Here is a 27987-nt window from a genome sequence, read left to right as displayed (position 1 = left end):
AGCACTTCATCTTCCTCAGAACTCTATACCAGATGCCTTGCAGAACTATTTCTTGACTAAGCGGAGTAAGTGAGTGATGGAGACGTGGCACTGGTTAGTTAAGGACAGTGGGTTTGGTATCTTTGTGTGAAGAATGAGGTGAAATGAGTGGCATACTGTTATTTATTATTTATACCATATCCTGTTCCAAAAAAAGGACTCAAAAAGGCAGGATCGCTGGAGGACAACCTCACAGAGTGCCAATTGGAACTCCTCAAAACTCCCGCTCAGAGACACTGGCTTAGGAGACCCTAGTGGAAGACTACAGATCACTTGGGGGCAGGAGGGGTACTAGAAAAGCAGTGGCATCTTATCCTACCTCACCTTCCAGCTTCTCACTAGCAAGTCCTACCTCAGAAGAAAATCACTGGAGGGAGGGTTGCAGCAGGAGAAAGTTAGCAGTAAAGCAGGGGAAGCTAGCTCTCAGGGACACCAGCCACCATCCTTTCCTCCCTTGGGTGCTGATGTGAGTGAAGTGTCAGGTCTTCTCGGGAGTGCCCTGCTGGGCGTAGGATCTCCTTCCACGGAGAGTAAGAGATTGGTCAGTCTATAAGGGGCCTAGTGCTAGCTGCAGGGTCCGGGCTCCGCCCCTCCATCATCCCCATCCTCCTCATCAGACTGTGCCAAGGGCGTGTCTGCTCCCCCATCGCTTGGATTTGGACTTCGCAGGTTGGAGGAGTCAGAAGACAAGGAGGAGGTCCGGGATGTGGTCCTGTCTGGCGTGGGTACCGGCAGGCTCAGCTCCTCTGGATGGTTGTCCACTCCTACCCAGAGAAAAGAGCTGGTCAGGGCCATACACCGGGCTTTAGAGAACTTAGAGCTCTATCTGGCAAGAGAAATGAAGTACAGAGAAGGGTGGGAACTGACCAGTATCACTTCCCCAGTTAGTGAGGAGCCAGAGCGAGGGCCTCCAGCCCCTCCCACATCTCTACACTAGCTTATGTCCTGAAGTCAATCTAAGAGTTCAGGCTCTGCCTCCCTCTTCCTAAAGAGCTTTACGCAAATCATTTTCCTTACCAAGGAATCCATTCTTCCTGTGAAAGGAGTGCCTACACTTCTAAGTTTTGGGGGTAAAATCCTAAGAATGTGTATCAAACATTTGAGAGGCCATCAGGAAATAAGAGCAGTTTTTTTTCTTTCCAGGCTCGGTCTTGCTCTGTAATTGGCTTCAAACTCATGACTGTCCTGCCTGTTTCCTGAGGACTATGATTAGAAGGAGATACAACTCTCAGTAGCAGCTTTAAGAAAGAGTATGTGTCTTATACATTAAGCATACAGGGTTTGGAGCTAGGCCGAGGCTTTGAGTACCAGCTTTTTCACTTTTTCCCTTGTGTGACTGAACTTCTCTGAGCCCGATTTTCTTTCCTTTTTTTCAGTGTTTGAATCAAACTCAAGACTTGTACATGGCAGACAAGCATATTGTGTAAACTGTGCTTCTGAACTCAGTCCGAGTCCCTAACTTCCTTCTTTATGAAATGACAAATCGACAAGAGGAATATGTGAAGTCCTCTAGCACAGTATTAAGAATGTAGTAGACTGTCCAGTAAAATTTAATATTATGACAAAAAGTACTTAGATCGTCTAACATGGTCATTATGTTTTTGCATTCCTTTAATTACAGTAATTATGTTAATTTCACAAACAAACTTAAAAGCTAAAGTAGCTAGCCATTGCTAGAACCCCAACTCTCCGGAGAGTCAGAACAGCCAGCTATTTCTTGACAGAGACACACACTTCCAACTTCTACTTAGGATTCTTTCCCAGTTCAGACCTGCAACCTCATTTCTGGCCTAATGGTACTCAGGTCCCCAAAGCAGAGAGGCATACCAGACACGTGGGGAGTTGGCGGAGAATCCTCACAAGGCAAGAACACATCTGCTCCATCCTGATCCGCAAGGTCAATGAATTCGACCTGCTCCAGTGTGTCCACATTCACCTCCATGGACGAGATGCTACCTATGGGGGCTGGAGACAAGGGAGGGGCGGGCCAACCGGGCAAATGCTGAGATGGTCAGCAGACTTACTTGTAAAACCCAAATTTCAGAATTTCCTGGGCCACGAACACAGGAAGGGAGATGGCCCCCAAGATTCGAGAGCCACAAGTACATCTACCCCAGCTCTATTCCCCACACTTGACACTTACGTCTTTGTGACTCCAGATGCAGATGTGAAAGGGGGAAAACAAACTCTGTCTCTGGCTGTAAAATGTCCTCGAAGAATTTCTGCCGCTCCCTGAGCCGCAGCTGCTGGCGCTCCAGGGCCGCCCGGGGATTTGGATCCATGTCAGCCACTGGAGGGTAAAGCAGTATACCAAGTACAGTTGAGGGGATGAGAAAGAAGGTAGTGGGGGCCTCGGCTGAAGGAGCCCGGCAGCAGCCACATCCCAGCAACACGGCCTTTGCCTCCAGTCTGGACAGCTCTGGCCTCTCTCCCTTCTGGGAAACAAAACATCCCACAAATTTCAAGATTCACACAGGCAGAGCCGGCCCTGCTCCCACAATGGGGACGTCAGTTCCAGGCACTGCAAGAGCCTGCCATTGATGAAGGCTGCCAATGGCTGCCTGAGAGACTAAGAGGGGCTGGCCATTTTATGGGCCCACCTCCCTCAGAAGGCTAGGGAAGAAGAAGATAAAATGGTAAGGTTCAGCGTGATGCAGCTCTGGTTCTTCCCACCCCTTCAAGACCCAAAGGAAAAAACTATATAACAACTTTCCTCCCTTATGCCTTACCCCCTTTTCCAGACACATACCATCATGGTGACCCTCCACCTCCAAACCTTTTCTCTAAAGGAAGAGACCTAACTTCCCGATTAGCCTCTGCAGCTAGGAAAATCCTATTTCTGGCCCCAGGACTCCCACCTGAAGACATTATCCTACCTAGCTGAAACACTGTGACAAGATGTGGTGAAGGAGAGATGTCTGGACACTGACCACCTCCTCTCACACATCTGTCTGGCTCATCTGCCCTGCTAGTAGGTACCAGCTAGAAGGGTGGGGCCTGGGTACAGTTTACACCAGGCCTCTGGATGCCCAATGCTGAGTTTTGCAGAACACTGGTGCTCTGCTGCCAGCCCTGTGCGTTCATTCCCATTCCCGGTATACTGTTCTGAACCCATCACAGGAGCAGGGGACGCTGTAGAGTGAGGACCAAATTGTCACCCTCCATAAACCTCATCCGGACACTGTATCCCAGCTCTTGGCCAGGCCCTCAGGCACCGGGGTAGCTCAAGAGGGATCTCAAACTAATGAGCCAGGAAGAGCCAAGGAAGTGCTGGGAGCTGATGTGGCTGCCGGCTGGCCAGGGAGAAGGGAGCCGCTGACGCGGACTCCAGAGAAAGGCTCTTAGAGCTGCCGCCCAGGTCACAACGCTAAAAATACCCAGGGCCCCAGGGGCGGTCGGTGGAGCTGCGGGGAGGGGAGGCGAGCTAGCGAGGGAGCTGCCGCTGACCCGGGGCCACCCGGACACCTCTCTCCTCTTCCCTCCCCCTGACGCTGTGGTCTTACCAGGTTGAAGGGATTGCCCACCAGGGGCCAAGAAGCCCAGACCTGGAGCTTGGTAGTTGTTTACGCGACCATAGGTGCTGGGAAGAGTGGAGATTTGGAGACAGGAGGCTAACACCCAGGCAGGAGCCAGGGAAATGGAGAACGCCCTCTGCCCCGGCCCCACCCGTGCCGGAGGAGGCAAGAGGCAAAGAATTCCCTAAAAGGGGACCGACGCGTGGGCGAAATTGGGGCGGGTAGAGAAGGGCGCCCCGCGTTCCCGTGCAACGGGGTCCTGGTCCGCCGCACCTGAACCCAACCCGCACCACCCCCCTACCTGCAGCTCCCGCGCCCCGCTGGCTCGCTGGGTGCGCTCCCGACAGGCAGCGGCGGGGGCGTGGGAGCGAGCAGCGCCGGCCGGGTGGGGCTCTGCCTGCGGGGCTCCCTGGGGACCGGCGGCCTTGGGAGCTGGGAACGAGGAAGAGGCGGGAGGCGGAAGTGGGGGCGGGGCGGGCACTCGGGGCTGGCGGCTGGGGGCAGCCCCTCAGAACGCTGGGACCCGGACTTATGGGGCGGGCGAAAAGTTCCCGCACGCATCCCTCCTGGATCCCGAGGCCGCGGGCGCCCGCCCGGCGCGCACCCCGTAGCACTTGCGGCACCCCTGCCCGGCGCACAGCGGCTGCGGGCTCACGCGCCGGCTTCGGCCCACGCACACTTGATGCGCTCCGACTCAAGAGCAGCGCCCACGCAGCGCCCACGGGCACGCGCCCGCTGCCCGCCTCTCCGCACCTCGAACATCCTGGCCACGCTTATGCACGCACTTCACCCGAAGGTGCGGGAAGGGGGAGGGAGCAAGGGTCGGCTGTCGCTCAGTGTGACAGGTGCATTGCGCACGACGACCCCTAGATCTTGGATTCCCTCAGCTGGGCACAGGACTAAACCGAGCCGCAGCTCTACGGGCCAGCGCACTGAGGCTGGAGGGGATGAGCCTGCGCCGCACCCTACACGCCGGCAGGGAGCCAACACCTCGAGGTGCTTAACAAAGATGCCAGGCGTCCGGCATGGCGTGAGTGGGCGGACCAGACGGAAACTGCCCCCTTTTCAGCACCTCCTGGCTCAACCAGTTGTAGCAATGTTCAGCATAGCAGTACCCTGGATCAAGACTCCGTTTCTTTTTCCGCGTGTGTGTGTGTGTGTGTGTGTGTGTGTGTGTGTGTGTTTGTGTTCCATTAGAAATCAGTGTTGGGGTCAAGGTACCAGGAAGCCATTCTTAGCATCTCCCTCTCCTTGGAGGCCCACATTAAAATACACCTCCATTTGTTCTCTAAGTATCTTTCCAATCCACCATTCCTATGTTTCCACCACTCTGGCTCAGGCTCCCACTGTAGCAGCCTCCATCACGTTTTCTGTGCCCTCTCTTGCCTACCTATATTCTCCACACAGCAGTTAGCTTGGTCAGTTCAGCGCACAAGTCTTATGCTTTAATCTCCTTTGTTAGAATAAACTCTAGGCTCTGGCATGTCTTTCTTCCTTTCTTTTTTAGACAAGGGTTCTGTGTGTAGTCCTGCTGTCCTGGAACTTGCTCTGTAGACCAGGGTAGCTTCAAATTCAGAGGACCCAGAGATCCTCCTGCCTTTGCCTCCCTGGTGTGCCGCCATGCTCAGCTTCTAAGTGGTCTTGAAAAGCAGGGAAGATGCAGAGCGTGTTGGTGCACGCCTTTAATCCCCGCTTGGGAAGCAGAGGCAGGTGGATTGCTGTGAGTTCGAGGCCAGCCTGGTCTACAAAGCTTGTCTAGGACAGCCAGGGATACATAGAGAAACCCTGTCTCAAAAAATCAAATAATAATAATAATAATAATAATAAATAATAATAATAATAATAATTAATAATAATAATAAAATAAAAAGAAAAGCAGGCATGGTGGTCTGTAATCCCAGCACTTGGGAGGCAGAGGCAGGCAGGATCACTGTGAGCTCGAGGCCAGCCTGGTCTACAGAGCTAGTCTAGGACAGCCAGGGATACACAATGAAACTTTGTCTTGGAAAAAAAGAAAAAAGAAAAGCAGGAAAGAGGGAGGGCGTGGGCAAAGGGATGGGCATGCAGCACTTGGGTTTCCCCTACAGAGGGATAGTACTGCACAGCAATAGCTAAGGCACTGACTCTTCTGTGTGATGGATTTGGAACAACCCTGTGAGGGAAGTGCAGCAGGCAGCTTTCTCACTGGTTCAGGGGAGTGGAAGGAGTCGGTCGAGGCAATGAGTGAAGGGACCTGACTGTAGGATCTGTAGCTTCTAGTGAGCTAGGCAAACAACTTCTCTGATCCTTGGCCCTGACTATTTATTAACTAGGAATAATTAAACCTCCCTCTTATAGTTCATACAAAATGCTTCGTATAGGACTTTGGCCACCCTAGCTCTCTTGGTTGGGATGAGTTCTTAGAAAGGGAACGAATTGTACTCTACCATGAACTTGAGACACTACAGGAAGGGAGCCCCAATTGTTAGCACTTGTATGAGAGTTACCAGCACCTCCAGGCTAAATGCTCTTATGTCCACTTTACAGACACAGAAACAGGAGCCAGGTGTGGTGGCGCACGCCTTTAATCCCAGCACTCAGGAGGCAGAGGCAGGTGGATCTCTGTGAGTTGGAGGCCAGCCTGGTCTACAAAGTGAGTCCAGGACAGCCAAGGCTACAACAGAGAAACCCTGTCTCGAAAAACAAAAACAAAATAAAAGAAAGAGAAAGAAAGAAAAACCAGGTACAGAAACAGAGCTACAGAGAGGAGGAGGAACTGTGAGGTCCAACAGCCAGTCAGTGACAGGGCTGGAACTGGAACCTGGGCAGGTGGCCTCCTGAGACAGCCCTTACCACAGCTCCTAGCAGGGGCTTTTATCCTGTTGTAATTTTTGTTTTTTTCAAGAACTTTTAGTAAGTTTGAGTCTTATTTCTCATTAATGGACAGAGTAGATACTTGGTCTCATTTTCTACCACAGAGAAGTGAGGCCAAGTCTAGAGCGCAGTGGCTGAAGCTCAGCTCCCAAGGTCACCATCTCACAGTCTCATCCCATCTCCCACCCCTGTCCCATTTTCAAACTCATCTCTGGAAAAAGGACTCCATAGACTTTAAAAACAAGACCAGTCAAGTACAGTAGTGCAAAGGGGGGGGGGGGGGGATGTGTAGAACAGGAGTTCAACCTGTAACTGACTGTGAATAATCAACTGATGCATAGGTTATTTTCAGTCAAAAATGATGAAGGACCAGGATTGTCTGTCTCGTCTTACTGCCAGATACTTGCCTAAACTGCCTAGGTGAGGGGAGCACCCAAGCTGACATCAATTCAGTGAACTACAATGGAACTGCATCATCCAAAAGAATGACCCAGGATGGCAAGGGATGGAATGGCCAAGAGAGTTGAAAAGAACAGTGAAAAGTAGATGGCTTGATATTTCTGGCTTCCAGCTGGAATGTGGACAGCTGGGAAGGGCACTGCCACACTAATAGCAATTTCTAAACTTGTTGGACAGCCTTCAGAGCTTTTGTCAACCTGCAGAGAATCGAGGTTGTAATGCAGCTAATTAATGTGTATTCCACAGGACAGGAGCCTCCAAGAAGACACAGAATGTATGCAGGCACTGGTTTTCTTCTGAGGGGGAATATGAACTCTCTATGCAGGAACATAAGAAGAAGGAGAAGACTAGCTAGCTAGAATATTTACTGAACTGTTAAAGGCCCACTGTGGGAATCCAGATGGTAGAACAGTGAGGGGAGACAACTAGTCCTGCCTGTACCTAAGGCTTCTTACCAGACAACAATTTCTAGACATAAATAACACTATATGAAGTGCCTACCATTCTATATACTGTGTCCATAGATTGATCAAAAACACAATTCACACACAAAAACTCTTTGTCAAATGTCAAAGTCAGAGATTGGGTGGTGATGGTGCCTGCAGCACTCAGGAGGCAGAGGCAGGCAGATGTCTGAGTTCCAGGCCTGTCTGATCTACAGAGCAAGTTCCAGAACAGCCAGGGCTATACAGAAACCCTGTCTTGAAAAACTAAAAAAACCAAACCAAACAAATGAGCCAGTCAGGACCTTTTGTCAAGAGTCAAAGTGATCAGGAGGGCCAGCTCTAAGATGCTGCTGCAGCTGTCAACGGAGTTGAAGAGAGCCATGAGACATGAAATGCTCTCGTGGAGACGACATAAAATGAGCAGAATTTTACAGAGAGCAGGAAACTGTCAGCCCTCACATGGACACTAGAGACCTGAAGAACACCTTTGACAGCTCATCAATGACTGCAGCACAGCCGTGGAGACACCAGTGCATTTGAAGACAGTTCACCCAGCAGGTAGAGGGCCTAAGGCTCTGTAAAAGCTGGGGTTGCTAGCCTGTGTCTATAATCTCAACCCTTGGAGGTAGAGGCAGAAGGATCAGAAAGAAGGAGAAAGGCTGTAGGAAGGAAGAAAGAAAGAGAAGGAAGGAAGAAAGACAGTTGCATGTCTAGAGTAAAAACTGTAGGCTGGGTGCGTTGGTGCACACCTTTAATCCCAGCACCTGGAAGCAGAGGTAGGATCTCTGAATTGGAGGCTACCCTGGTCTACAGTTAGTTCCAGGACAGCCAGGGCTACACAGAGAAACCTTGTCTTTAAAAATGAAAATCAAACACTACAGTTAGTTCCAGGACAGCCAGGGCTACACAGAGAAACCTTGTCTTTAAAAATGAAAATCAAACAAACAAAAATATTTAGGGCTAAGGCTGGAGAGATGGCTCAGAGGTTAAGAGCAGTAACTGTTCCTCCAGAGGTTCTGAGTTCAATTCCTTGCAACCACATTGTGGTTGACAGCCATCTATAATGTGATCTGATGCCCTCTTCTGGCCTGCAGGTGTACATACAGGCAGAGCACTGTATACATAATAAATTAAATAAATAAATAAATAAATAAATAAATAAATAAATAAATAAATAAATCTTTAAGGCTCTATATAACAAGCTAATGGAGTCAATGGTTTTTGTTTTGTTTCAAGATAGGGTTTCTCTGTGTAGTGCTGTCCTGGACTCACTTTATAGATGAGGCTGGCCTCAAACTCACAGAAATCTGCCTGCCTCTGCCTCTGTGCTGGGACTAAAGGCGTGCACCACCATGACCTGCTACAATGTTAAATTGTTAAAAGGTTGGAATAGATGACTGGATTGCTTCACTATTGCTCTGTGTGTGTGTGTGTGTGTGTGTGTGTGTGTGTGTGTGTGTGTGTGGTGTGTGAGGGGGGGCGGGGAGGGAAGGGGGGAAAAGAAAGAAACATCTGTGCAGCTGTGCTTGCTGGTGTGCACGAGTGTCCAGAGGTCACCCTCAGGTATCTTCCTCTACTACTTACTCACCTTAGTTTTTGATAAAGGCCTCTCTCTGGATCTGGATCTCATACACTGGCTAGCCTGAATATCCAGTGAGCCCCAGGAATCCACTCGTAGCAGCCCCTTCCCTGCAGCCAGCAGCAGGGTTAGACAGCACAGCTGCCTTTCCCATGCGCTGTGGACCCCAGCTCAGGGCCTCCTACTTGCACAGCAGGCTCTCCATAGACTGAGGCATCTAGCCCGCCCCTCACTATCACTGTGTTGCTATTTGATCCTATAACATCAGATTGTCTATCTTTTTTTTAAAAAAGATTTATTTATTATTTATATAGTATTCTGCCTGCATGTATGCCTAGATGCCAGAAGAAGGTACCAAATCACATTATAGATGGTTGTGAGCTACCATGTGGTTGCTGGGAATTGAACTCAGGACCTTTGGAAGAACAGCCAGTGCTCTTAACCTCTGAGTCATCTCTCCAGCCTTATATATCTTAAGCATACGGTAAATTTTCAAAAATTGCCTGTTGAACATTTTAAAAATAAATTATCACTAATAAGTAATGTACCCCCTTCCTTGGGCCTCTTGACTGAGCCTGTCTTGACGAGTATGTCAGGATTCTAAAGGCTTTGACTCTCTTTCAGGATTTAATTCAGAGTCACTAAGAACTACAGAATTGTTCCTATGCTGTTTCTTTGTTTGTTTTTGAGACAGGGTTTCTCTGAGTAGCCCTAGCTGTCTGGAAACTTGCTTTGTAGACCAGGCTGGCCTCGAACTCTGCCCCTGCCTCCCAAGCACGGAGACTGAAGGCGTGTGCCACCATGCCAGCTTCCTGTGCTTCTTTATGTGTTTTATATGTTTTAGGTTTTCATAAGACTCATTGTCAGTTAAGTTTTATAAGGAAGATCTGGATTAAATTTATTGAAAAGATTATCTCTAACTGAAAGTGTTCTGCAGTGCCTTTATAATAAATACTGTATAGCATCACAGTAATCACTTAAAATTGGACAGCGAAGCCAGCAGTGGTGGCACACGCCTGTAATCCCAGCACTCAGGAGGCAGAGGCAGGTGGATCGCTGTGAGTTCGAGGCCAGCTTGGTCTACAAAATGAGTACAGGACAGCCAGGGCTACACAGAGAGACCCTGTCTCAAAAAACAAAGCAAAACAAAATTGGACAGTTTGCCAAAGTCATGTCACATTTGTCTTTCCTCATATACTTCAAAATTAGATTGCTGATTTCTATACAGCATTCCATTAGGACTTTGACCCTGCTCTGTTTCTTTTGTGAGAGTGTTCTGAAATACAGTCCTAGCTGTCCTAGGACTTGTGGCAATCCTCCTGCCTCTGCTCCCCCACCTCTGCACTCCCCCTTAGGTTTTGGAATTATAGGTGTGTGCCATCATACCCCGATGTGGGCTCTGCCCTTGAGCTCTGTTCTGAATCAATTTGCAACTCAAGTTTTTCAACCTGTACCTGCCAATAAATTTTAGAGTTCAGGGGTCTTTTTCACTGTTAAAAAAAAAAATCTCTTTAAATTTACTTACTTACTTACTGACATCTTGCCACAGTATACATGAGGGTCAGAGGACAAATTACAGGAGTTGTTTTTCTCTTTCTACCATTGGGCTCCAGGAATCAAACTTAGGTTATCAAACTTTGTAGCAAGCGTCTCTATCCCAAAGCCATCTTGCCAGCTCTAAATTCATTTTTTAAAATTTGATATGATTATAGGTTCAAAAAAGGTTGAAATTTCTTACAATTCTTCCTTGGTCTAAGAAAGCTTCTCTCACCTCCCAGAACTGCCAGATGCGTTAGACCTTTCAGAGCAAACGTCCTGATTGCACGTGAGCATTATGCTGCTCAGGGCAATGGGAAATAGTTCCCTACAATTCACAACTCCTGCGCCCAAGTCGCGGAGCATGTCGAGGAAGAGGAGCTGGGAAGACTGTAAGAGCCAGAGCACCGGGACCTCTGCTGTGAGACTGTGTCTCCCAGAAATGATAGGAAGCCTTACCCATGATGCTTCAGCACAACTCCAGTAGGCATGCTCACATGGAAAGGGCACAATCTCAGGAGGCCCCACTCATACTCAAAGAACTGAGCAATGCTGACATGGGAGAAGTGGTCTTCCCTAGGGATGAGCCTCCTGAACTGTTTATCCAATACCAACTGGCCAGCCTTGAACTCACACTGGCAAGTTGTATGTTCTTTTATATATATACACACACACACACATACACACATACACACACACACACACACACACACACACACACACACATACACAGTATGTAACAAGAATTTTAAAAAGAGGCCAAGAGTTTGAAAGGGAGCAAAGTGGGAGAGGGCACAGGAGGGCAGAAAAGATGTAATTATATTTTAACTTCAAAAAACTTGAAAAGGGGGCTGGAGAGATGCCTCAGCAGTTAAGGGCACTGACTGCTCCTCCAGAGGTCCGGACTTAAATTCCTAGCAACCGCATGGTGGATCACAGCCATCTATAACGAGATCAAGTGCCCTCTTCTGGTCTGCAGGTGTACATGCAGGCAAAACACTGAATACATAATAATAAATCTTTAAAAATTTGAAAAGACAAACCACACCACTACTGTGGTGCATGGATCCCGGGGTAGTATCAGATACCATGACTAAGGCAATGCTTATAAAAGAAAACAGTTAATTGGCGTTACAATTACTTGCTTACAGTTTCAGAGAGTTAGTCCGTTATCATCTTGGTGGAAAGCAGTCAGGCATGGCACTGGAGCAGTAGCTGAGCACTTTACAACCTGATCCACAGGCAGCAACAGTCACTAGGCCTGGTGTGACCTCAAAGCCCATCTGCAGTTACATACCTCCTCTACGTCTCCTGATCTTTTCCAAACACCTCATCAACTGAGGACTAAGCAAGGAAAAATACAAGCCTATGGGTGCTGTTTTCAGTCAGCCCAGAGTGGCCACTGGTGGGGGGTCCAGGCCCTAGTAGTTGCCTTTGTACCCATGAGCACACAGGCAGCACTGTTGGACTCAGTGTGTTACAGTAGCAGAGAGGATGTTTAGATTGGGAGGGAGATGTGTTAGGGACAGAACACAGGGGGAGTCAGAGGGAGGGGATGGGAGTAGCTATGCCCAAGATACACTGTGTATGTGATGAAACCTTCAAGGAACAAAAATAATTAAGATGGTAAATTGTATGTTTTTACACTATTTTAAAAGAGTTTCCCTGTATTTATTATTCAAGGCTTACCACCTGTGTCTCTCCCCCATGAAAGCATTTTTCCAATGTAAACTGGAAACAAGATGGAATATGGAAAACTGCTCGTGAACCACTGCTATGGAACAATCTGGTCCCCTGGGGGATGAACTGTCCCTGTGGCTCTAACTTCAGAAGGTGGGGAAGCAGAAAGGAGTCGACAACAGTGGAATGATGTTTGAGATCAGTCTGCACAATATAGTGAGTTCCAGGCCAGGCTGGGTTATGTAGCAAGACCCTAAGTTAAAAAGCAAAACAACACAAAAATTGGAAAGGGTGTCTTAGTTACAGCCATGTAGGACAACGGTTTAGCACTATGTTACAGGACTAAGCAGACGAACAGCAATTGTAGTCTCTGGCATTTATCCAAAGGAGCGGAAAGCACGTGTCTGCAGAAACCCCTGAGCACAGATGCTTACAGCAGCTTTGTTCATAACTACCCAAACCTGAAGTCACAAAAGATGTTCTTTAGTAGATGAGGGATAAATAAACCGTGATGCTGCTGGGTGTGGTGGCGCATGCCTTCAATCCCAGCACTCGAGAGGCAGAGGCAGGCGGATCACTGTGAGTTCAAGGCCAGCCTGGTCTACAAATCAAGTCCAGGACAGCCAAGGGACTCTGTCTCAAAAAACCAAAATAAATGAATAAATAAAGTGTGATGCTTACAGAAAACAGTATCATTTAACAGTCAAGGCTACAAAGAGAAACCCTGTCTCAAAAAAAAAAAAAAACAAAAACAAAAAAAACCAAAAACTATGTTTAAATGTTATTATTAAAAAACAAAACCAATCTAAAATGGGTACTTTTTGTTTTGTTTTTGATACAGGGTTTCTCTGTGTAGCCTTGGCTGTCCTGGACTCGCTTTGTAGACCAGGCTGGCCTCGAACTCACACTAATCTGCCTGCCTCTACCTTCTGAGTGCTGGGATTAAAGGCGTGCACCACCACACCTGGCTCAGCTTAATTGTGAAATAAACCTAAAGTATAAAATCTTACAAACACATTAAAAGATGTATGAACTAGCAGAGAATGACGAAGGCTGTTAGCCTGGGCGCAGGACAGAATCTAGCTACCGCGTGTCTAGATTGAGCCCTCCTGCTTCCCTCAGAGCTGACTCCAAGGCTCTCAGCCTGGCTCCTAAGCACGTAGCCCTAAGTCCTGCTCACGCTCCCAGGTCCAGCCTGGCACACTTGGCTTAGAACTGCATTGCACACCCATACCTTGTAAATCTCCTCTTGTGAGAAGGCCATGCCCACCTTGTACCCTGGCCAATCCCTAATCCCCTCAGATTGGCCAGGCAATGGGGCCCTCATTTACCCTTGTCACAGATAATGCTATATATTTGGTTTCTTGGTTTTGTTTTGTTTTGCTTGTTCCTAGCTTGATTATGACCTATGATCCTACCAGACACAGTTCTAGGTCCTGGGCGACTTATCAATGACTAAAACAGACATCCCTGCCCTTGAGGATCCTATGTTCTAGAGCTATCTTTCCCCTTGGCCTATGGGCTTGAAAGGGGGCAGGAAAGGGGCATGCTGTGCCTTCAGTATTGCTGTCCTTGGTGCCTAGCCTACAGCAGGTCCCGGCCCCTGGAGCTGGCAATTATAAGAGGTTCTGAGATAGCACCAGATAGATTTCCAAAGTGGCTGTACTAGTTTGCATTCCCACCAGCAATGAAGGAGTGTTCCTCTTTCTCCACATCCTTGCCAGCATGTGGTGTCGCTTGAATTTTTTCTTAGCCATTCTGATGGGTTAAGATGGAATCTCAGAGTTGTTTTGATTTGCATTTCCCTAATGACTAAGGAGGTTGAGCATTTCTTTAAGTGTTTCTCAGCCATTTGATATTCCTCTGTTGAGAATTCTCTGTTTAGTTCTGAGCCCCATTTTTCAATGGGGTTATTTGGTTTGGTGGTGTTTAATTTCTTGGGTTCTTTATATAGTTTAGATATTAGACCTTTGTCAGATGAAGGGTTGGTGAAGATCTTTTCCCAGTCTGTAGGCTGTCGCTTTGTTCTGTTGACAGTGTCTCCTGCCTTACAGAAGTTTCTCAGCCTCATGAGGTCCCATTTAGAAAACTGGGAATAAGGCTTCCTCAAGACCCAGCTATTCCACTCCTTGGAATATACCCAGAAGAAGCTCCAGCACACAACAGGGACATATGCTCAACCATGTTCATAGCAGCCTTATTCATAATAGCCAGAACCTGGAAATAGCTTAAGTGTCCCTCAGTAGAAGACTGGATAAAGAAACTGTGGTACATTTACACTATGGAATACTATTCAGCTATTAAAAACAAGGAATTTCCAAAAGTTGTGGACAAATGGATTGAACTAGAAATGATCATAATGAGTGAGTTAACCCAGAAGCAGAAAGACTCACTAGCCCAAGGAGCATGTCCTATGAAAAGTCTTCACTTATCAGGAAAGTGGGACAGAGGGGAGGACATCCTACTGGGACTTTAGGTGAGAAGCATGGGAGAATGGGGGAAGAGAAGGATCCAGAGAGTCCTAGAAACCTACAAGAAGAACATTATGATGGGGGGATCTGGGCCCAGGGGTCCTGCTCAAGCTATGGCACCAGCCAAGGACAATACATGCAGTAAACATTGAACCCCTACCCAGATCTAGCCAATGGACAGGACATTCTCCACAGCTGAGTGGAGAGTGGGGACTAACCTTCACACGAACTCTGGTGCCCCATATTTGACCATGTCCTCTTGATGGGGAGGCCTGGTGGCACACAGAGGAAGGATAGCAGGCTACCTAGAAGAGACTTGATACCCTATGAGCATATACAGGGGGAGGAAGTCCCCTTCAGGCACAGTCATAGGGGAGGGGAATAAGGGGAAAATGGGATGGAGGGAAGAATGGGAGGATACAAGGGATGGGATAACTGTTGAGATGTAATATGAATGAATTAATAAAAAGAAAAAAGAAAAGAAAAAAAGAGGTTCTGATGGAGCTCGCCAAGGCCTCAGAGATCGTCATTACAGTACACACCACGTAAGCACCACAGCGGCACTAGCAGGCACAGGCTACCTGGGCAGGCAGAGGTCCCAGAACAGGGTCCACAGAAGAGCACGCACAGAGGGACTGACCTCGGCATCTTCCTTCCCAATTACCCTTTGATGTCCGCACACACCTTCATATAATGGACACAGGATATTTAAGAGAGTCTAGTAAGGAGTGGGTCCTAAACTTGATTGGGTATCAGACTGGCCAGGGAGTGGGACAGTGTGCTCCTTGATCGTTCTGATGTAGCCAGCTCCACAGCAGGATTTCAGACAGACCATCACCCTTTAGGGTGTTCCTCGGTCTGCCCATCACCCACCGTAACTCCCTCTTCAATCTCATGCTCTGCTACCACAGCCTCCATTTCCTTCAGAGCTCTTATTTTCTGATAACGATTTCCCAAGCCAGACTTCTGCCTTAAAGGGAAAAGTTATGTTTGTGTGTGTCTCTGCACCTGCATGCACAGGTTGTGGAACCAGAGGTTGCTGAAACCCACTGGAACTGAAGCTACAAGTGGCTGTGAGCTGCTCGACATAGGAGCTGGGGACTGTCAGGTCCTCCAGAAGGAATGTGCGTTTAACCACTGGGCCATCTCTCCAGCCCAGTTCTTATTTCGTCTTGGAGATAGGGTCTCTCTGTGGAGTTAGGCTGGTCTTGCACTGATCCTCTTGCCCCAGGCTCCCAAGTGCTGGGTTCCAGGCTTGCACAGTCACACTTTTAATACAGTGAATCTCTTCCTTTACCCTTCTTATCCCCTTCCGCCTGTTGAGGCGCGCACTTAGCTCCACCCACTGTAAGTGACACCCCGCTAAGTCTGACTCAGAGGCCCGGGAAAGTCTACCCTGCCACTTGAAGAAACTGCAGGGTCGTCTAATGTGCAGCCATCATCAAAGGTTAAATGACTAAACTTATAATTACATGAATGATACCGAGCACACGCAAAGGTAAAGATGTGCACACGTGTTACTTTTTCACCTTGAAAGCCATCATCTGTATGTTTCCCTAACAGTCTTTACCCTGCAGACCTGCAGAGCAGCAGATATGATGCATAAAGACATCATAGCTTCAAAGGCATCAAAGGCTCTTGAGTATTTTTTCTCTGCTCTGAGTCCAGTGACATCAACTGGTGAGCTGAAATTAACTGCAGTAGGAGCATGTCACAGGGGAGGTAAGCATGACAAACTGGGGTTGAATGTATTATTTTATTGATTCCTCCTCCCCCCCACCCCTGGTTGGCATGGGCCAAATTCAGCTCATCAGCTGTATTTATAAATAGTCTTCTTGCAATAAAACCATGCCCACTCACTTACATACTGTCTGTGGCTGCTCTATACAGAACCAAGGTAGGCAGTTACAGCTATAGCTGAAAAAAAGTCCCACAGTAGCAGGCAGCCCTTTACAGAAGAAAATGACTGGCCCTAAGAAGGTAACGGGCCGGGCGTGGTGGCACACGCCTTTAATCCCAGCACTCAGGAGGCAGAGGCAGGCAGATTGCTCGCTGTGAGTTCCAGGCCAGCCTGGTCTACAGAGCAAGTCCAGGACAGCCAAGGCTGCATAGAGAAACCCTATCTGGAAAAAAGAAAAGAAAGTAATGGAAGCTGGGCTGGGTGGCACACACCTTTAACGTCAGCACTTGGAGGCAGAGACCCCGCTCTGTGAGGGGTCCATCTTCTCACCTCACAGGGAGGGTGTGATCATGTACTGCTGCCTGGCTTCTACTGTGGGTTTCTCCACAGATGGGAGTGGCCTTTTGACCCTCCACCCTTTCACCCCTGGAGACATAGCCCTGCTGTTGTCACACATTTCAGTGATGTCACAGCTCCCCTGCCTAGCATCTGCAGCACCGTCATAAGTTGCTCAGCCCAAGTGCTGGCTGAAGTGAGAGGGGCAGGGTGTGGGTAGCACTGGCTCTTGTTCCTACAGCCCCAGCATGAGTCCATCTACAAGGAAGAGGCCCAAGAATAGAGTGGTTTCTAAGGTCAGATTTTATACTGCAGCCCAGGCCAAGACCCTTAGAAGGGCCCTTTCCCAGAGAACCCAGCCACGTCAGATGCTCTTCCCAGCCTTGCGGGAAAGGGAGAGACGAAGGGTAAAGGAGGCTGGCAGAGTGAAAATGGTCCCAGTTCTGTTCCAAAACGAGAGTGACAAGACTCCCAGTCTAGGATTGGTCAACCTACACTTGGCCAATGGGAGAAGCACAACACAGGAATGCGAGGAGATTCCTCTCGCTCCAGCTCTCCCCCCCCCCCACCCCTCTCTCTCAGATGCAAGATGAGAAACTGCAGGACAAGATAAATCAGCCCGTCAGCAAACTAATTGAGCGGAGCCGACTTAAAACGGTGAGACGTTCCATTTTAGCCCCTGCTTTAGGGGAGCCTAACTCCATGCCCCCTGAAGTGTTACCCCCCTCCCCTCAGTTGCTGGACCTAGTGACCCACGGGAGCCAGCAGACTCAGCCCTGAGCTGAGGCAAGCCACAGGCAGGGCATGAAAGGCTATCCTGGGAGATCAGACCCATCTAACTTCCTGGTTTCTTGACCCTGGCAGGTATTAAAAAACTTGTCCCTCTTGAAGCTACTCAAGAGCTCAAACAGTCGGATCCAAGAACTGCATAGCCTGGCCAGACGGTGCTGGAATTCAATTTTCAGAGTTCCAAAGATCCTGCAAATCTCTTTTGGGTGAGCTCCGCCCATACCCCCTCCTCACACACACACAAAACGGACCCAACAGTTGTCTTTCCTAGAAACAGGCATTGTGGTGAGGGACTGGGAACAGTGCCTACTTCACACAGGGCTCTGGGCAACAGGTACTTCTGCAAGCTATCTTACTGGTAGGGACTGAAGCGCACGAGACGAAGTGATTTAGCTTGGCCAACTGAGCTGATAATGGGCAGAGCACTGGGTGAGGTCATTTCCGCCTGAGATGGAAGCTGTGGCTGTGACAGTGATCACAGTCATCCAGGTGAGGGCCTTCCTATTAGCTTGGTACTCAGTGGGGGGGGGGGGGGGCAGCGCATGCAGAGACTCAGAGAGCACCCTCTGAATCTGATGATACATGTATCTTGCCTGAAATCTGATTACTCGTGGGTCATTCTAGAATTTGGGGGGCATTTTTGTAAGCACTCTGCTCAGCGCGTTGCACATGTACTCCACTTAGTTCCTTCTTCACAACAGTCCTAAGCACATAACACCACCCCAGTTTTATGACGGACACCCCAGGCTCTGGGAGGTTAAATGTCTTGTTTTGTTTTTGTTTGTTTTTCAAGACAGGGCTTCTCTTGTAGTCCTGGCTGTCCTGGACTGGCTTTGTAGACCAGGCTGGCCTCGAACTCAGAGATCCACCTGCCTCTGCCTCCCAAGTGCTGGGATTAAAGGTGTGCGCCACCACACCCAGGTCGTGGTTAAATGTCTTACGCCACCCAGATCCGAGTCTAGCATGTCTGTCTCCAAAGAAAGCTCAACAAGCACCAATGGCCATCACTGTCATCAGCTCGGATGAGCTACCATAGGGCTTTGCCCAGCTCAATCTAAGACACATGCATACACCTGGTGTGGCCTCCCAGATATAGGCAACCAAGAAGCCCAGAACCGGAAGGATCACGGTCACGAGCCACTCCTGTTTTTAAAGCATGCCCTAACCCTCAGCATGAGGGGCATCTTGCCCTCAGCCTGCATTCTACCCAGGACACGTGAGGGCACTAGAGATGTTTCTTTTCAGTCTAGCTCTAGCCCTAACAGGCTCCCTGAACTGGCTACATAGCAGCTGCCTCGGGCATGTGTTAGAAGGACTTAGATTTGCTCTGCTAACAGCTGTTTCCTTTCCCTGTCAGGGACAACAGTGTCTGCGAGACAGTGAAACACAAGCCTGAAGAGCTCCCAGGGCTGACAGACCTCAAGAAGAAAGCGGAGTCCATAGGGGACCCCAAGGAAAAAACGTCCAGGGAGTGGAAGCTCGTGAAAGGGCCTAAGGGTCCACCTGCTGCAACGCCAAAGAGAAAAAAGCAGCCAAAACGTAAAGTCTTCAAGAAGGCAAAGAGTCATGGCTTGTACACCAGAGCCAAGAAGAGAAAACAACGTGTTAAGAAGCCCCGAGTGGTCCTCCTGAAGACCTACCACCACAGAACTTCTATGGGGGACACGAAGCCACTGAACATGACCGACCAGGTGGTCTGGTTTGAGGGGCTCCCCACACGCATCCACCGCCCGGGGCCCCGGATCATGTGCAGAGCCTCCACCCTGCGCCCCGTCAGGCGCTTCTGCACCCGCCTCTGCTCTGCATCACTCTGAGCTGCCTCTGCACCACCCATACAAGGCAGATTTTGCCAGGTAAGATGCTGCCGCTCAGCCAGGCCCACACCTGAGACCTAGACTCGGGGCTTTGGGTCTTCATGGCTGTGGCTGGCAATATTGGAAGGCTCCAGACTGAGAGGGGGACGGATCGAGATGTGACTCTAAACTCTAGGGAAGGTGCGATGGAAATGTCGGATCCGGTATGTGTCACCTCATTGTCAGGAGGCTTTAGGAGAGTGGGACCCACTGTGTGTCACAGTCTGTTTATGCCTAGGGAGAAGTAGCCCCACTGTGTGTCACAGTCTGTTTATACCTAGGGAGAAGTAGCCCCACTGGGCTTTGCTGCATCGCTTCCCTTTAGACCAAATCAATTCTATTTGATTTATTCACATTTTAAATAAGCTTATGCTAAAAAGGAAGTTCTTAAAGCAAAGACAAGAAACTTTCCCCTTCATTAGTTGAGGTCCCCATGAAAGGAAGAGGGCGACTGAATCCTAAAGTCCATCGGAGAGGGTTTCCCTTTGGGGAAACCAGATAGCTCCAACATGCTAGGAAATCTCCCAGGCCCTGTGTCCACTCGCTGAAAAACAGCGCCCTCTAGGGGTGGTTTTCACTACTAACATGGAGATCTCTGCTCCCAGGTTGTGTAACCCTGGATGGGAACTTCAAGTGTAAGAAGAGTGGTAGAGATCCTGCAATCAACTTAATGGGAGGCATAGGCAGGAAAGTCTACAAATAAAATCTCCCATATGGCACCACTGGCTCTGCCTGTCTTAGGCTGGCAACCACATAAACATGGAGGAAAGGAATCCTGGGGGAGGGGCAGGGGGAGGGTAAGGTTGGGAGCGGATGTCATGAGTTTCTGCTACCTTGGTCCCCCTAGGTTCCTAAGGTCATATTCTAAAACCAGAGCAGAAAATTCAACCTCCCCTAACTCCCCAACAAGCTGGCTCCTTTGGACAGTGCACACTTCCTCTATGAAGTCAGAGACCACTTGTCTTCTGGGAGCAGATGGCTCACAATGGTCCTGAGATCCAAGGAGAGATGGAGACTTGTACACCTATACAGCAAGTGACTCATGGGCTTGCTCAGAGAGGAGCCGTGGGGGCAAAATCTACCCTAGGTCTCCTGGCTGCTCTCTTTCCATGCTCCCAAGTGAGAGCCCGCCTTGGCCAGTGGAATCATCGCAGAACCCAGCTTACCACTGGTTATCAGCGCATGTGGTGTCAATAATCGGACCTCCTAGGTCACAGATCATGGGAAACACCGAGACAAGTGGGGAGTTGGCACAGTGTCCTACATACAGCCCAGGCCTAATAGCACGCTCACTCTGGAGCCTGAGCCTGGCTGACTGTCTACTGGGATCACCATCTGTCAGTAGAGCCGTAGGGCCTTGGACACAGTTGAGGTGGGTCAAGGGACCTTATCCAGGTTTTCTTAGGATAAAGACTGTGGTCCTTCTTATATTCCTCTGATGCTAGCTGCAATGGGTGTGCCCTCAAGTGAGGCATCTAGCCTTTGAGCCACTGAAAGGAAGAGTGACAGAGCCCTTCTATAGAGGCAGGCACTGAGGAAAAGCTCTCATTTGGGAAGGGGTGTGATGGGAGGACAGTTTCATCTCCCCCTCACACTGTGCCTGGGACTGCCATCTATACAAGAGGGGCAGCCTCAGATCATGGCCCAGCCAGAGCCAAAGGACACCAGGAGTGTCCCACTACACTGCTGCCTCTTATGGGTGGAACCCAGGGGCATCTGAGCACTCTGTGGCCCTTCTACATTATCAGCACCGCTGCCATTTCCCAGCAACCCCCTCTTCCAGCAGTTTTCCTGCTCAGTGGATGCCATTTTTGGTCCCATCAACCTTGGTAAGTAACCAAGGTTATCTCTCTTTCTAACCTGCTGATCAACCTGTGACCTCAGATCAGCATCTCGCAGTGGGTGGCCGGGGCAGCCTGTTCAGAAAAGGACTCAAGTACAGGCCCCAGTGGAGAAAGGCATGGTCAAGGTTGGCAGCTTGCACACTGCGCCCTATGTGCAGAGGCTATGGGTGGAATGCACAAGCGCCTCCCAAAAGAACCTCTTGCTGCCTTAACCCTAAGCCCTCGACATTCATCATGGCCACCAGCTTACATCCACTGCCCACTTAACTATACGTAACCACTTAAGTCTGAGGTCTTTCTGGGTTGGTGAGATCATTGTTTGAGGAAAAAGTATCCCAGTAATGGCTTCCAAACAGTAACTGGAGGTAGGTGTGTGTGTGTGTGTGTGTGTGTGTGTGTGTGTGTGTGTGTATGTGTGTATGTGTGTGTGTGAGAGAGCTAATGGAACTCGAGCATCACTGAACAATGTAAGTCACAAGGCCTCCTCCTCTTCTTTCCTTTTTCCTTTCTTTTTTGCAGGGTGTTATTTTGAGATAGGGTTTCACTGTTAATAGCCCTTGCTGGTGGTGAAATTGCTCTGTAGACCGGGCTGGCCTGGAACTCAAGATTTGCCTGCCTCTGCCTCCCGAGTGCTGGGATTATAGGTATGTGCCACGACAGCTCACTATTTCAGTTGCTCGTGCTAGTTTTCTAAGTGACACTAGCTGGGAGTGGTGGGACACCGTTAACCCTGGCATTTGAGAACGAGAGATAGATGGCTCTCCATGAGTCCACAGCCACCCTGGTCGGAATAGCAATTGTCAAGGCTACATAGGGAGACCTTGTCCCACCAACACCTATTTAGGCGGCTTGAAGTGAGTGAGGCTTACGTGAAGAAGTCAGTTTGTGGGGTGCTGAAGGATTTTAGCCTTTCCCTAAACTTCCTTCACACTCCTGCGCCACAATCACATCCCAGGCTTGGTTCCGCTGCTGCTCCCTGCCTTGGGACAAGGTATCTCACTGAACTAGGCAAGCTGGCCTGCAAGCTATGGAGATATGCCCGTCTCCGTGCCCTCTGGGGAAGGTTATGAAATTTTTAGTCAACTGTCACTCAGCTCTGTCATTATAATACTGAGGTAAAAGGAAACACATACACATGCGCATGCGTACACACCGACACACAGAATCACCTTGATTCCTTTGATGGTTTTGCAATTTCCAAAAACGGAATTAGCAGTGAAAGGACACAGGTTTCGCATCAAAGAAACTATGCAGGAAAAGCTGGCACAAGCACTAAAAGAAAAATACTACGGTATGTTCTTGCCTGGAGCAACAGATACCACTGCTTAAAAGAGACAGCAACCACACTGAATTTCCTAAACCCTCCATTGCAGTCACATGCCTGAAGAGTTTGTGTCTAAGACACCATCAATCCAGTAGGCCAAGGCCCGGCAGCCAGGACCCTGGGTTACCAAGAGGCCTTCCTCTAGCCTAGCCTTCACCCGGGCATTTTCACTCTCAGACTGTCATTCTGCCAGCTCCGACTCCCTACTCTACAAGGCGGACAGCCAAGAGGCAGGAAGCAAAACTCATTCTTAGCTGTGATACTCAGCTTTCTTGGACAAGCTCCAGAAGTAAAGGAGCACTGTCTGCTTCACAGGTGCGTGCCACAGTACATGTTCAGGGATAGCCAGTGGCTTACCCAGGCATCAGAGGGGCGATTACAAGCACAGAGCAGGATGTAGTGTTTTGCTCATTTTTTGAGGCAGGGGTTCACTATAACCCCGAGTTTGTCATGTTGCCCAAATTAGCCTTAAACTCATGATCCTCCTGCCTCAGCCTTCCAAGTATTAGGGCAAGCAGGTGCTATCACACTTACTCTGGCATTTAGTATTTTACCTGACTAGAGAAATAACTTTGGGGCCCGGGAAAGGAGGGGTACTAATTATTTATAGCTCTTGTGCATAGCTGATATCTCTTGGTCCCAACAATGACATCACAAGTATAGGCAGCCACAATGACAAGTATAGGCACAAGTGTGTGTGTACCTAGGAAAGGCAGCTGCCAGCCCCTCACAGAGGAAACCACTTGAGAGAGAACTCCAGCTTTCGCAGCAATGTCCTGTCTCCTCCAGCACCATCGGCATACCCTCCCCACCACAGGATTCAAATAAGAAAGGAAACAGAAACTCTTGTCACAACCGAGGTCCAGTGGGAGCTGGATGCCTGGTCATTCTTAGGGAGCAGACAGTGGCTTTTATTATGAAGCTAGGGCTTCGAGGGATGCTGGATCTTCTCTGGGTCCTGGCCTGTTATGTTGTGGGCCAGCAGCAGTAGTCAGGTATGGGTTCTTAGACACACAACCATACAGATGTGTGTTGGACGGGGCACAGGCTATGCATTTTTCTTGTGCTTGATGCCTCCTCCATCTGTCCTCTCTCTGTCAGCGGCCTAGTACTTTGTACCTACATCTCTTTCTGTGGCTATGGACCCAAATATCAAATGTTTCTCCACACAGAATCACTGCAGTTTGGCAACATGGCAAAGGTACCTGCTGCCCCAGGGGTTAAGACAAACGACCAGAAGAGTGGTTTGCTCCAATCAGATATCCTTGATTTTTTTCTTTTTCTTTTTCTTTTTTTTTTTTAAATAACAGGCTGGTGACAGTATGATGGCTCAAGAGTGACATGGTTCCAAATCTGTTAATTCAAAATCAATGAGGTCCTTCAGATATTGGCCTCCAGATATCAAGGCTTCAGCAGGCAGAGGCTATTCTTGCAGCTGTGATCATGACCTGTCCTTGTGACAGGACCTCACTACCTCTCCACCAACACACTTCACACTTCCAGGGTTCCTTTCAGACTCGGGCTGGACCCCATCTGGAGGTCTGAGCAGCCCAAGGTGACAGAGGGCCCAAGTGCCAGCAGAGTGTCCGAAGGGCCAGACTCTAGACATTAGACTTAGGGGCCGAGCTGAGGGGGATCTCCTTGAGCTCCGTCCGCATGCACAGGTACTCCCCGGTGACCGCCATGAGTGCGATACACACCGCCTGGACCAGCCACCAGGTCAGCGCCGAGGGGAAACGGGAGCTGTAGAGCCAGCAGCCCAGGAGGTGAAAGAAATGGACAGTGACAGTGAAATCCAGACACTGCTTCCCTCGCCGGATGAAGTACAGCAAGCCCAGGGCACTGTGGGGAAAGGACAGCAGCGAGATGTCACTGGGTTGTCCTGGACTTAATTAGGTTCTTGGGGAAGGGGGACAGTTAGGATGACACACGGTGGTCAGAAGGGAGCAAGATAAGTGAGAAGCAAGGGTTATTTCAGATGCCTAGAGAAACCCAACATCAAGAGTGGATCTGACAGTCCTAGGGTGGCAGGAGGTAAGTTTGATGGCAAACAGCCACCCAGGAATGGTAAAGACTGGTGCATACCGGAAAGTACCCATGGTCTATGAAGATGAAAACAAAAGCTACTTGTATCTAGGCCAATCTTATCCAAATGAGATCAACCCATTTCCCCACTATTCAAGAGAAGCCAGAAATCTGCACTTTCCCACCATCAGTGTAAAGTCATAATATAACGTACAAGGCATTGTTTGAAGTACTTCCTATGAATTTACACATCACTTTACAACTATGAGGTAAGTGATTGTATTAGCCCACTTTACTGATGAGCAAACTGGAGATAAACTGTCCAAAGTCACTACACTGGTGTTAAGGTGGTGGAAGATTCAAAGCCAAGTGAGTCTGCTTTTAAGTCTAAGACCTTGGTGCCTATGCTAAACTGATCCTCAAAAGATGGGCAATAGGGAGGCAGAGACAAGCGGATCACTGTGAGTTCAAGGCCAGCCTGGTCTACAAAGCCAGTCTAGTAGGACAGCCACGGCTACACAGAGAGACCCTGTCTCAAAAAAACAAAAAGACAAAACAAAACAAAACAGATGGGCAACAGTAGCAAGTGACCTTGGGTGTTAACTAGTCCAACCCTAGTATATCCACAAGGAGCCTGGGCCCAGGGAGGAGAAGAGTCAGTCAGTGGCACAGAACAAGAATGTCAGCCAATTCTCCTGGCTCTTGGGCTAGTTCTTCCCTCACCTCGTACCACATTAGACCATGCCATCAGGCAGCAGCACACACGGGGTGAGAGATGAGCTTTGCATCTAACTCCATGGGGACTCGTAACAGGGCCAGTCCACAGAATGAGGCTCTGCCACCCGTCTCATCACGCCCAGGAAGCGCCAGCCTGCCTCATGCTTAAATTCAGAAAGTTAGTTGCAATTAGACCCCAAGAGATGAATGGCAGAGCTGGTGTTACTCACCAGGTGAGGGCGTTGAGGACGAAGGACATCATGGAAAGCAGGCCAGGAGGGGTGGAAAAGCCCAGGATCTGAGGGGGAATCACAGAGGGAGACATGCTAAAGAAGTGACTTTGGAGAGCTCCAGGATCCTAGCGAACAGCCTGCAGCACAAGCATCCCTCCCGGGGTAAGGAGACAACAATGACCCCCTCACACACATTCACTATGTTATACCTCATCTGAACTTCCTGGTATATGGGGAGGTACTACTCTCCTTTTACAAAAGATGAAAACATTTAGAGAAGTTGCCCAAGGCAATGCAGTAACTAAACAGCAAGAATGAAGACTAGAAAGGATGTTCAGCAAGCTATGGCTCCACAAACCAGGCATCTGCTTTTGTAAATAAAGTTTTATTGAAACACCGCTTACAACTATTTTCTGATATATTTGTGATTGATTTTGCACTGTAAGGGCAGAGCTGAATTAACCATGACCAAAAAACCTTTACTACCTCACCCTTTCAAAATAGTATTTGCTGAACCTCAAGGTGGAATTCAGGCCACGCTGCAACAAAGTCTGAGTCCCACAGCCCTTACAAGAAGAATGGAGCTTCTTACAAGGTGCCGCTACTCAGAACCTGGTATGTTCGCAATGTTTATCACTGACAAGAGTACTAAACATCTGTACCACACTTTAGCCTGCAAAGGCCTGTGACACCCGTGACCTCACAATACTACAACTGTCTCTTTCCACACAGTCACCCAAAGGCTAATGCAAAGAAGAACAAGGACTCCATCCCAGGTCTGCTGGAGCAGGAACTTTGCTCATTACCATCTGTCAGAGCGACTTTTCCTCTGGCAACCTCTTAGGCTTCCGCCATACCTTATTTTCTTATTCCTAGGCCCCTCTGGGCCTTTCAACATTTTCCTGTGCATTGAAATAACAGGATTATTCTGCTCACTTTCCAGAGAAGGAAAGGGCTTGGAAAGGTAGAGCAACTTGTCAAGTTTCCTCAGCTAGACTGGACCCTAAGCACAGACAGGCTCTTTGGACTACAATTTACCAACTAACGGCAATAGCAGGATATTGAAAACAGGAGAGGAAACATCTGCCCCAAGTCGCACAGCAAACAGTGGAATTTAAATAGAGGCCTGACCAAATCTTTTATTTATTTATTTATTTATTTATTTTTGGTTTTTCGAGACAGGGTACCTCTGTGTAGCCTTGACTGTCCTGAACTGGCTTTGTAGACCAAGCTGGCCTAGAACTCACAAAGATCCACCTCCTTGGCCTCCCAAGCGCTGGGCCAAAACTTAAATCCCATCGCATCACCATGGATGCGCTTTTATCTTCTACTCCTCCCACTGTGGCCCCTTGAGAATCTAAGCTGAGAGACATTAAGTCACTTTCCTAGAGGGTCTCAGGATAGAGACTTAATCACGTTTGCCTAGGACACAAGCCTGTTGGTTGTAGTATCTTCCATGTGTGTTCAGCCTCGGATGACATGCTGCAGACAAGGCAGTGAGTGCAGCCAACATAAAACTGTCAAGTTACTCAAAGCCCCATAAGATTTTTTTTTTTTAACTTGAATGTGCAGTTCCTGAGTGTGAACTTTGTAGATGAGTATGTCGTTTTCCAATATCAGAGGGACTGGACACGCCTGACAGTGACCTCATCTGCCTCGCTGTCTTCAGTCATTCCACTTGGCATATGGGGGCGGGGGTTAGCGTGCACTGAAATCCCTTTCTTTTTTAGCCGGATGTAGGGCTCCGCGGTGCTGGACCACAAAGTCCTAACTCCACCCCACCAAGCCTACCTCGGCGTTGAACATCTGGTCCAGGGAAGGGCTGCTGCGCACCATCGCGTCCACCAGCGCCAGCCACAGGCCCAGCGAGCCATAGTAGACCGTCTGCATGAGCACGATCTGCGACAGGATCAGCAAAGGGTCCCACACGTAGCTGCGGAACTGGCCCGCCATGCCAGCCCGCGGGGCTCGGCAGCCGCCCGCGCCTGTCAGCGATGCCACGCCATCGGCCCGCGGCCGCGGGGCTACCTGCGGGGATACACACGGAGCTTCAGCCCGCCGGCCGTCGCCTTGGCAACGCCGCGGGAGGGAGGAGGGCCTGGGACCCAGGAGCGAGCCCATTGGGGGGGGGGGCGGGATGGGCGGACCCACTCACGGCGACAGGGGGAACCCTGCCCGTTCCGGCTGCCGGGCTCCTTCCAGGGTTCACTCACCCGTGACCCGCTGAAGAATCGAAGCGTCCGAGCTCGGCCGGGCTTCAGCGGGGGACTCCCGAAACTGTGCCGACAGATAGGACCATGGAGCGGAGGGCTCGCCGGGCTAGAGAGGCCGAATAGTGCGGCCCGCGGCTGCGTGGGAAGGAAGCGTTTCCGGGGACGGCGGCCGAAG

At 49.4% G+C, this 27987-nt stretch overlaps 2 protein-coding genes across 3 annotated transcripts; both read right to left on the bottom strand.

Annotated features, from left to right (window-relative positions):
* Positions 1-46: 46 nt before the first annotated feature.
* Positions 47-2323, bottom strand: Dbndd2 (dysbindin domain containing 2). The gene is made up of 3 exons (XM_051143766.1): positions 2183-2323; positions 1867-2004; positions 47-803 (listed from the first exon to the last, which is right to left on the bottom strand). The coding sequence occupies exons 1-3, from the start codon at positions 2319-2321 to the stop codon at positions 604-606; spliced, it is 477 nt and encodes a 158-aa protein (XP_050999723.1). The 5' UTR covers positions 2322-2323; the 3' UTR covers positions 47-603.
* Positions 2183-27636, bottom strand: Sys1 (SYS1 golgi trafficking protein). Of its 2 annotated transcripts, none has more exons than XM_051143768.1 (3): positions 27391-27636; positions 25597-25664; positions 2183-2329 (listed from the first exon to the last, which is right to left on the bottom strand). In XM_051143768.1, exons 1-3 carry the CDS (start codon positions 27550-27552, stop codon positions 2323-2325), a joined length of 237 nt encoding a protein of 78 aa, XP_050999725.1. In that variant the 5' UTR covers positions 27553-27636; the 3' UTR covers positions 2183-2322. The 2 variants fall into 2 exon arrangements, with proteins under 2 accessions (XP_050999725.1, XP_050999724.1); XM_051143767.1 differs by lacking the exon at positions 2183-2329 and adding an exon at positions 24093-24466 and having other exon boundaries at positions 27391-27634.
* Positions 27637-27987: the final 351 nt, after the last annotated feature.

The sequence above is a fragment of the Acomys russatus genome, chromosome 4 (assembly GCF_903995435.1).
Source record: "Acomys russatus chromosome 4, mAcoRus1.1, whole genome shotgun sequence".
Classification (NCBI taxonomy): Eukaryota; Metazoa; Chordata; class Mammalia; order Rodentia; family Muridae; genus Acomys; species Acomys russatus.
This window is presented reverse-complemented; position numbering and strand designations above follow the sequence as displayed.

Coding starts and splice junctions, on each gene's coding strand:
- Dbndd2 (XM_051143766.1), bottom strand. CDS start 2,321: ATGGATCCAAATCCCCGGGCGGCCCTGGAGCGCCAGCAGCTGCGGCTC. Junction 2,005..2,182: donor GCATCTGGAGTCACAAAGAC/GTAAGTGTCAAG, acceptor CCTTGTCTCCAG/CCCCCATAGGTAGCATCTCG. Junction 804..1,866: donor GCCAACTCCCCACGTGTCTG/GTATGCCTCTCT, acceptor TTCTCTGGGTAG/GAGTGGACAACCATCCAGAG.
- Sys1 (XM_051143767.1), bottom strand. CDS start 27,552: ATGGCGGGCCAGTTCCGCAGCTACGTGTGGGACCCTTTGCTGATCCTG. Junction 25,665..27,390: donor ACCAGATGTTCAACGCCGAG/GTAGGCTTGGTG, acceptor ATTCCCCCTCAG/ATCCTGGGCTTTTCCACCCC. Junction 24,467..25,596: donor GTCCTCAACGCCCTCACCTG/GTGAGTAACACC, acceptor CTTTCCCCACAG/TGCCCTGGGCTTGCTGTACT.